The sequence below is a fragment of the Notolepis coatsorum genome (assembly GCF_963971535.1).
Source record: "Notolepis coatsorum genome assembly, chromosome: 8".
NCBI lineage: Eukaryota > Metazoa > Chordata > Actinopteri > Aulopiformes > Paralepididae > Notolepis > Notolepis coatsorum.
Genome location: NC_140172.1, coordinates 139,995,803 through 140,006,357, shown reverse-complemented (window position 1 = coordinate 140,006,357; position 10,555 = coordinate 139,995,803). Strand labels below are relative to the sequence as shown.

The 10,555-nt window shown below is 43.7% G+C and overlaps 1 protein-coding gene across 1 annotated transcript in view; it reads left to right on the top strand.

Annotated features, from left to right (window-relative positions):
• Positions 1-5,276: 5,276 nt before the first annotated feature.
• The window catches only part of spns3 (SPNS lysolipid transporter 3, sphingosine-1-phosphate (putative)), a gene marked incomplete at its 3' end in the record, with an annotated part of 34,555 nt that continues 29,276 nt past the window's right edge, over positions 5,277-10,555 (top strand). Inside the window, exons 1-2 of the mRNA XM_084320574.1 lie at positions 5,277-5,351; positions 10,271-10,487. Of these exons, the coding sequence (XP_084176700.1) occupies positions 10,292-10,487 (196 nt within the window). The 5' untranslated portion in view covers positions 5,277-5,351; positions 10,271-10,291. The remainder of the gene's footprint in view (positions 5,352-10,270; positions 10,488-10,555) is intronic.

The window sequence follows — 10,555 nt, the reverse complement described above, 5'->3', positions numbered from 1 at the left end:
GAGACAGAACTCTCAGCCGTGTCCATCAGACAGAACCTGATGAAAGGCCGTGGGGAGGACCAAGATCATAAGATGCCTCCACCGAGACCCCTCTGAGCAGGGCAGAAGAAGACCCTCAGAAGACCCTCTGAGCCGGGCAGAAGAAAACCCTCAGAAGCTCCTCTGAGCAGGAGAAGCCCCTCTGAGCAGGGCAGAAGAAGACCCTCAGAAGACCCTCTGAGCCGGGCAGAAGAAAACCCTCAGAAGCTCCTCTGAGCAGGAGAAGCCCCTCTGAGCAGGGCAGAAGAAGACCCTCTGAGCAGGGCAGAACAAGCCCCTCTGAGCAGGGCAGAAGAAGCCCCTCTGAGCAGGGCAGAAGAAGCCCCTCTGAGCAGGGCAGAACAAGCCCCTCTGAGCAGGGCAGAAGAAGACCCTCTGAGCAGGGCAGAAGAAGCCCCTCTGAGCAGGGCAGAAGAAGCCCCTCTGAGCAGAGCAGAAGAAGCCCCTCTGAGCAGGGCAGAAGAAGACCCTCTGAGCAGGGCAGAAGAAGACCCTCTGAGCAGGGCAGAAGAAGACCCTCTGAGCAGGGCAGAAGAAGACCCTCTGAGCAGGGCAGAAGAAGACCCTCTGAGCAGGGCAGAACAAGCCCCTCTGAGCAGGGCAGAAGAAGACCCTCTGAGCAGGGCAGAAGAAGCCCCTCTGAGCAGGGCAGAAGAAGCCCCTCTGAGCAGGGCAGAAGAAGCCCCTCTGAGCAGGGCAGAAGAAGCCCCTCTGAGCAGGGCAGAAGAAGCCCCTCTGAGCAGGGCAGAAGAAGCCCCTCTGAGCAGGGCAGAAGAAGACCCTCTGAGCAGGGCAGAAGAAGACCCTCTGAGCAGGGCAGAAGAAGACCCTCTGAGCAGGGCAGAAGAAGCCGCCACTCCACGAGTAGAGTGCACTCTGATCCCTGCAGGGGGCACCTGTCCAGCCAAGGTATAGCAAAGAAAGGGCGATGCCCTCCCACAACAAATGTGACAGCCGTTGTTTTGACAGCGCTTTACCTTTGTTAGGGCCACCGAGACAAACCAACAATTGACTGGTAGCCATGAGGTCCTGTGAGCACCAAAAGCACTCAAATAGGACACAACAGGTGAAGGCTCTTCTCCATCTCAACAGCATGAGGGGGAGGGTGGAAAGCCCTGCGCACCATATCCCTGGAGCGATAAGAGCTCTGGATGTTTTAGGGCACAACGGCTGGATTGGGTCTCAGAGTAGCACTGCTATTATTCTCTGAACTGAACTGAACTGAACTGAAACTGAAAGAGAGCTTACTTACGTGTTTAGCATTAGTGATAGCCACGAGAAACGGAGTCTTAAAAGACAGCTGATTCAATAGCGTAAGCTCAAGTGGTTTCAAAATGGGCACCCAAAAGTCTGACTAAGACCAATGGGAGGTCCCAACTTGGGGACAAACCACGTTTTAATATGCTTGAGAAGCAAAAAAAATCATATACAAGAGGGTGGCTGAACAGTGGCTTGCCCTCAAAGCCTGCATGACAGGAAGATATAGCCGCAGTATACTTACACTGTTGAAGTCAAGAGCCTATCCAGGATAGACTGAAGGAAGGACGAATCCGAATTCAAAAAGCATTAAATTGGGTCAAAATCCTTAGACCAAGACACTTACAAAAGACACACACTTACAAAATAAATATGCCACTCCCTGTAAAAGCGGTAGTAGATGGAAATCACAACAATAAGACAAGTAAGGATAACAATCAATTAAGTCATTGACTGCCACACTGTTTTCCTATCTTTACTCCCTGGCGCCAGCGTTATTGACCATTTTCACGATGTTTGCCGACCCATCGTATATAAAGCTATGGAGACAATAGTATGGCTAATTTGAAAGGCACTATTTATAGTACAATAGGGACGAAACAGTTCAGTTCTACATCCCTTTGTTTGTGCACTATACCATGGTAAACATCGCCCTGTTTAAAAATAATCCAGGCTGGTTTTCTAGATCGTGAGATAAAGTGTGTTTTGTGCAGCATATGCGCAAATCTCACGGCTGCTCGCCTGAAACCTATATTATTGCCAGGTCAAAGGTAAACACAAAGCCGGGGGGTGGGGGGGGGGGGGGGGGTCGTTTTCCTTTTAAAAGATCTAACTTACTCACGTAGTAAGTAGCCGATCCAACCTGATCTATACAGTCTTCCAATGCGGGGAAGAGTAAAAACATCTCGTTTGGTAACATTATTAACTTTACAAAAGTCAGTACAAGGTCTATACGTTCCGTCGGGTTTACCGACCAACAGGCAAGGCGACGCCCAACTTGACGAACACGGTTCAGCAATTTGGTTGTCCAACATGAACCTCATTGTCCAAATGCTTGCGTTTCTCTGGCGAGACACGATAGAAACGCAGATTTATTGGTGCTGCCTCGCCCACATCCAAATCATGTTCAACCAGATGTGTGCGTGAGGGTACATCTGCAAACAGAGCAGGATAGTTGTTAATCAGAGCAATCAACTTAACACGCTTTGAGTCATCCAAATCTGCCAAAATCACATCCAATTTTCCCAGTGACTCTGAATTTTTCAACTGATCTTGCAAAACCACATCAGGGTTTACTCCCTCCTCAGGCCCGGCTACTGGAGAGGGGGACCGGTCCACTGTTGTGGTACAGAGAGAAACATTAACACACTCCCCATTCTTCACCCCACCCTTAGATTGGCAAGAGTAGTAGGGTTTTAGGAGGTTCACATGACACACTTTATTAGCTTTTCCGCCTTTGGCAATAACATAATTTAGCTCAGTCACCTGCCGCACAATAGGGACTGTGGACTTTGCCTCAAAGGGAGAAGTTACTACAGGCTGCAAAAGCAAAACTTGATCGCCAGCCAATCTTAAAGCACCAATGGAATGGAACACGGACTGGATAACTAGCATGGTCTCAGTGACAAAACCAAATAAAGCAGATTATCTGCATAGACAGAAAGCCACTGAATCAGGCACTGAACAGGATCCATTCCTGTGACATCCTCCAAAACATGGCTTCTGGCTCGTCGGATTAGAGGGAGAGTCAAGCTTTAATTTTTAAAGTTTATCGCGTTAATTCGATTAATTAATTACACAGCAAATTATCGTGTTATGAAAATTAACTCAAAATGTATTTAAATATATATATATATATTTTTTATAAATCTCATTCATTCCATAAGAACGTAGAATAAACATTTACAAATCTTTTTTTTTTAAATGGTCCATTTGCATGTTCTTGGTATCTGATTCTAGGGACATCTATGGATCTCAGGGAATGTATTCCCAATGTCAGAAATACGGTGTCTGTTACTAGGCTTGAGTAAATTGTAATGAACCAAATAAGAATATCAATTAAATTTTTTTTTTTTTTTTACTATGAATAACGCCATGCTAAAATTGACCAGACCTGAAAAATCTAAGCAAATGAATAAATGGAAGATGATTAAACAGAAGGTTTTGTAGATACAGTACTGAATTCTGCCATCCGGACACATGCAATTTAAAATATGATTATAGAATATAAAATATCAGGCCTAAAATGGTTATGCGATTAAAATGTGATTATTAGATTAATGAATTACAAATCCTGTAATTAATTAGATAAATTTTTGTAATCGCCTGACAGCACTAATATATATATATATATATATATACATCTGTCTGTACATACATCTGCTTATAATCCTTTTTACATATCTATATCTGTACATATCCCTTACCTACTCGTACTAGTTACACTGCTGGCCAGTATGACTTACTAGTGTATTTATACCTGTATCACTGTACATAATAATACTACAACTCTATACATCTGATTAGCACTATTACTCAGTAGTACTCATTTATATATCTTATACCCAGTATAAATCACCTGTACATTGTATATCACTATTGCACTTTACTGTTACATTTGCAGTCTAGTTGAATGCTAAACTTATTTTTGTTGTACTGTACTTGGGCTGCAATCTAATCTAAGCTCATTCCATCCTATTTGCTTACTTACTTGAGAACGTTTCTTATACAGTATGTCATAGAACTCCTATTTGCTTACTTACTTGAGAACTTTCATTATGGCATAGAACTCCTATTTGCTTACTTACTTGAGAACTTTCTTATATGGCATAGAACTCCTATTTGCTTACTTACTTGAGAACGTTTCTTATATGGCATATAACTCCTATTTGCTTACTTACTTGAGAACTTTCTTATATGGCATATAACTCCTATTTGCTTACTTACTTGAGAACATTATTATATGTCCTAGAACTCCTATTTGCTTACTTACTTGAGAACGTTTCTTATGTCAGCTGTATCTCACAGTCTTTCACCACAGACCAGTGAGAATCTAACTGATGCCGTCCTCAGATAAAGCTGAGGGGTTTCTAGTAGGAAGTGTGAAAACATAAATGGTTTGTGAGGTCGACCACGTGGTTGATTCATGTTCCACCAGTGGCCTCATTTAATAACATTAACTGGCACCACAGGTTCAAGTTTCACATTTATTTAGTCACGTTCCTCTCCTTTTACTGTGTAGAAGCATGACGTTAATTAGTTCCTCGCCCTCTGGTTGGATGCCAAACTTATTTTCATTGTACTGTACTGTACATGTACTGTCAATACATTTTAATTAGGGATGTCCGATATTATCGGCCTACCGATATTGACATTCAAATGTGATATCGGAAATGATCGGTATCGGTTTTCAAAAAAGATCTTTTTTTTTTTACATTTATTTAACCTTTATTTACCCAGGCAAGCAAGTAAGAACAAATTCTGATTTTATTTATTGTCAAAAGTATGCATAATGTTGTGTTAATTCCACAACAAGAGATATGTAATGTTAATTACCTGAAATTATTATGGGGGGGGGGGGAACCCTGCATATATCGGTATCGGTTGATATCGGTATCGGAAATTAAGAGTTGGACAATATCGGTATATCGGTAACGGTAAAAAAGCCAATATCGAACATCCCTAATTTTAATCTAATCTAATCCAAGCTAGATCCAAACTTTAAAAGGACTAGCTAAGCAATGAGAGTTAAAGAAACAACAACAACAACAACAACAACAACAACAACAACAACAACAACAACAACAACAACAACAACAACAACATCACTCTGCTTGTGTTCAGCCTTGCATCAGAGGGAGGAACTGTGGGGGAAGTCAGAAAGGGGGCCGGCCCCTCTGCTAACCTCATATGTTGGAGCATAGTATTTAGTGGTGGGGGAGACATCTCTGTCAACGCTCCCTCGCGGCTGAGGGTTGAAACCTGACTGGCATCACAACTCGCCCACTGACAGGCTGCACGACATGGACTAAAGCTGTGACGGACTTCCTGAACTAGTATGTAAAAGGCTATAGTACTGATCTAAAGTGTTGATGAACTGACCTGAGAACATCCTCATATAGTCTTGAAATCATGCAGAGAGAAAAAGACCAACTTCAGTGTCCAGTGTTTCTAAAAAAGCTCCTTGGCTGATCTGTACTCGAGGCTGGAACAATGGTAGTGTGTTATACTGCATTGGACTCACAAGGAGCTTGCAGCCGGAGTATAATAGTTGCATTCTTACCGCCGCAGCGACTCTCCAAAGCAGGCTGAGAGCTCAGGGAACTGAACTGTAAGCATATACCCTCTGGGCGTCCGTTTAGTATGCACACAGCGTGAGACCGTGCTGGGACACGAGCTAATGCAAGAAGCGTGATTTAAGTAAGTTTTTAATTGGTTTAAAAGACATCTAATTGAATAGAATGGGGTTGTTTTGTATGTTACCTTCGGGCATGTGTTTACACAGTCTTATCGTGACAGCTTTAAGCTGTTTGAGATTAACATTATTCACATTTAGCAGAAGGAGGGTTGTTGAAGCAGTGTTTCTGTCTGTTTTACATTATGGAGACATGGTTTATAGACATGCTGCTGCTTCCACTCTAAAGCCTCTGGACCCTGTATGTCATTCTGCCCTCAGGTTCATCACCGGGGACAGTTATGGTTCCATCCTTGTATCCCGTATGATATGGTTGGCTGGTCCTATGTGGCAGAGAGACATGACTTGCACTGGTACTGTATCTGTTTCTGTATCAGGCCATTATCGGTGATCTTCCACCTACATCACTTCATTACTGGACTGGAGCTCTGGACCTCATCACTCCCTCTGGTGACTGGAGCTCTGGACCTCATCGCTCTCTCTGGTGACTAGAGCTCTGGACCTCATCGCTCTCTCTGGTGACTGGAGCTCTGGACCTCATCGCTCTCTCTGGTGACTGGAGCTCTGGACCTCATCACTCTCTCTGGTGACTGGAGCTCTGGACCTCATCTCTCTCTCTGGTGATTGGAGCTCTGGACCTCATCACTCTCTCTGGTGATTGGAGCTCTGGACCTCATCACTCTCTCTGGTGACTGGAGCTCTGGACCTCATCACTCTCGCTGGTGACTGGAGCTCTGTACCTCATCACTCTCTCTGGTGACTGGAGCTCTGGACCTCATCGCTCTCTCTGGTGACTGGAGCTCTGGACCTCATCACTCTCTCTGGTGACTGGAGCTCTGGACCTCATCACTCTCTCTCTCTGGTGACTGGAGCTCTGGACCTCATCACTCTCTCTGGTGACTGGAGCTCTGGACCTCATCACTCTCTCTGGTGATTGGCTTAACCGCTTAAGGTCCCAGAGTTTTGCTGCTTTCAGATTCTGTGCCCCAGAAACATGGAACGTTTTGCAAAGCACCATAAAACTAAATACTTTAGTATCCATTGGTCAGTTTAAATCTATAATAGCCAACCATTTCACCTCAGTCTGTAGTTGTTTTTAAGTATTTGAAATGTTTCATTGATCGACTTTCTGTTTCTACAGTTTTTTGTGTATTTACCATGCACTTTATTTATTGAACGTCATTGTAAATGAGAGCTTGCTTGAACGATTGAATAAAGGTTCAATAAATATTAAATGAAGATTGGATAAAGATTGAATGAAGATTGAATATAGATTGAATAGAGGTTCAATAAATATTAAATGAATAGACACAGCACTGTCGTAGTTACAAAGCCTGTGCTCTAAACTGGGGACACAGTTGCACGATAGCCGTTTCCTGTCTGATCACAACCCAGTGTGATGATGTAATAATTGCATCTTCTCTGCTCTGAGCTGTCATGGGGCCATGGGGTCAGGTCAGCTTATCAGGTGACTCCGTGAAACGATAGGATCTCAACTGAAGGTTTGGGGAAATGTTATTCCTACTTCTTCCACTGGGAATTTATGGCTGGCACACACTGCTGTTGTTACAATCTTATATAACCCCCACCCCTTATGTCACAAGGGTGATTCTTAAGTTATAATATCAAATTATATTTACTTTATTTAGGCTGCAAGCTAGCCTAGCTTAGCACAAATGAACGCAAGCGTATAGGGATAGGCTAGCCTAGCTGTTGGCCAAAAACACCTCTCCCACAGTTTTAAGATGGGTTAATGGTCCGTATTCGCCTCCATTAATTTGCGCTAAGCTAATGTAACGTTTCGTGTCTTCCTACTTCCACTCGGAATTAATGGCTGCCACACAAAAAATTGGCTATTGTTACAATCTTATATAACCCCCCCCCCCCCCCCCCCCCCCCCCCCCCCCCCCCCACTAGGGTGATTTTTAAGGGTTTTCCCCGAATTAGATTTAGCTTATTTAGCTTAAAACAGATTAACAATGAGGCACAAGACTGCAATAACATTAATACATGTTTTACAGTAGCTTAGAAGTGCATAAAAATGTATTCAGTTTCAGATTCAGATCACTTTAATCGCCATTATGTTTACAAAAGACACATACAGCATTTACAGTACAGTGCATGAACTTCTTTCACGGATCAAAAAAAGTGCAAAACAGGACAAAACAGTGATAAACCGAGACAAGACAATAAAGTGCAATGGCTAAGGACATGTTGTCAGTGCAAAATAGCATTTACAATTCCAGCAGCTCGCCATAGAGGGGTGGGGGTGCGGGGTGGAGCAGGGGGACACCTGACTAATTTACCAGGCGAGCTGCTGAGGGGAAGAAACTGAGTCTGTGGCGGGTTTTCAAAGTCTTGGGCAGCTGTAGCTGCTTGCCGTGGGGAAGCAGGGTGACAAGGTTGTGACCCGGGTAGGCGGGGTCAGCCATGATCTTCCTAGCCATCCTCAAGCACAGGACAACCTCAGCTGTCTTTAAAGGGGATACTGTGGTTTCTCGTCTCAAAGGTTGTAAGTGTTGTTAGGTCATGTGTGAAGCAATTACCTCAGGAGATGTCTCAACCCTCGCCAATACATGTACTTTCACACACTATACAGTAGCCCAGACTACTGTAACTCAATCATGGTGGCCAATGATTGTTTTTAATCCATCATTGTAGTAATTGTAATTCATTGTAATTATTAACTGTTATGATATTTGTGTCCTTTGTTAACTCGTCATCACTGTAAATGAGGGAAACCTCAGTGCTTTCACGAGTATAAATAAAGGTTTGAAATGAAATTGAAATGAAAACCGTCACTCCCACGTTTACATGGAACACCTGCATTTTGTCAGTGATGCTAGTGGATGTCAATGGGTTCTGATAGCGATGCTAGTGGAAGTCAATGGGTTCTGATAGAGATGCTAGTGTAAGTCAATGGGTGCTGATAGAGATGCTAGTGTACGTCAATGGGTTCTGAATCTGATAGTGATGCTAGTGGAAGTCAATGGGTTCTGATAGAGATGCTAGTGGAAGTCAATGGGTTCTGAATCTGATAGCGATGCTAGTGGAAGTCAATGGGTTCTAATAGCAATGCTAGTGGAAGTCAATGGGTTCTGATGGTGATGCTAGTGGACGTCAATGGGTTCTGGTAGCAATGCTGGCGGAGGTCAATATGTTTTGTTAGCGATGCTAGTGGAAGTCAATGGGTTCTGATGGTGATGCTAGTGGAAGTCAATGGGTTCTGATGGTGATGCTAGTGGAAGTCAATGGGTTCTGGGCTCTGTTAGCGATGCTTGTAGAGATCAATGGGTTCTGTTAGCAATGCTGGTGGAAGTCAATGGGTTCTGTTAGCAATGCTAGTGGAATTTAATGGGATCTCGTAGCAGTACTGGTGAAGGCCACCCGCACAAGACATTAAAGGGGCACTTCACCAAAAAACAACCCAGCTCACACACATCCAAAAACAAAACAGTTTGGCACACATTCATTTAGTTTGACAGTTATTGAGAGTAAATGAGTTTGACATTGGACATGGCATCATTGCGTTGTGTTAATTACAGCTCAATTAACACTAGCACAGCCATGGAGAAAATGTCACTGATTCCCGCCGGGAACGGGTCAGATGACCCGACAGCTTATATGAGAAATATGAGAAAAATAAACAGTGTAAACTATATAATTACCTCTGAATATAAAAATATGAGGTTTAACACAATGAAATGTAGGTTTGAGTGACATAAAAAAAAAATAATAATATTAAAAAAAATATATATATTATTATTATTATTTATTTATTTTTTGATGGAAGAGCCACACATTGACGGGCAAAGAGCCACATGCAGCTCGCGAGCCACGGGTTGGCCACCCTTGCGCTAGATGTTCACAAAGTGCTGTGACTTTCGTCTGTTCCAACGGCCCATTATGTGGAATAACGTTCTAATTACATTTTCCTGAAGTGATTTTTAAATTTCAGAAACCGTGCCAGATAAAACGGGTACTTTTAGGAAAAGTCATTCATTGAGTGACAGAGCTGGAGCTCGACCGAGTGACGAGGATACATTTATTTAAAATGCCTAGGGGTCATTTGACCCCTTGTCGGCTGTGCTAGTGTTAAATGATAAGGTAGCAGTCCCTATAAGACAAGGTATTGCTATGTTAACGTCTACATAATTTCATGGAGCTGTAATTAGCACAACACAAGGATCCAACGATCACCGGGGGCTTACTCTCAATAACTGTCAAACTAAATCAATGAAATGGTAAATTTTACTTTTGTATAATCTCTTTTATCCAAAGTGCTTTACAATTGTGTTCCTCACATTCACCCACTCACAGACACATTCACACACCGACGGCGGAGGCGACCATGCAAGGTGCCCAACCTGCACATCGGGAGCAATTAGGGGTTAAGTGTCTTGCTCAAGGACACTTCGACACGCTGCCCGGGAGGAGCGGGAATCGAACTGGGAACCTCCGGATTACCAGATGGCCGCTCTACCTCCAGAGCCAGGATCAATTTAAAGGAATAAACGACTACTGTTCATCACCATATTGAAACAATGAATCTCTTTGCAGGTGAGGACAGGCCTGGTCGCTATGGATTCCAGTGGAGCGGCGACGTCTCCCCAGGAGGCGGAGAAGAAGAGGAGTTCCTCTCACTATGGCTCCTTCGCCAAGGTCCTCCACGACGAGACGCCGACGGGGACGACCTTCCAGAGACGCGCTCACATAGCGGTGGCCGTGCTCTGCTACCTCAACCTGCTCAACTACATGGATCGATACACCATCGCAGGTGAGATGGTCCTCTCTGGACCTCCACTGATAACAACACCTCTCTCTCTATATTAGCAGGTGAGATGG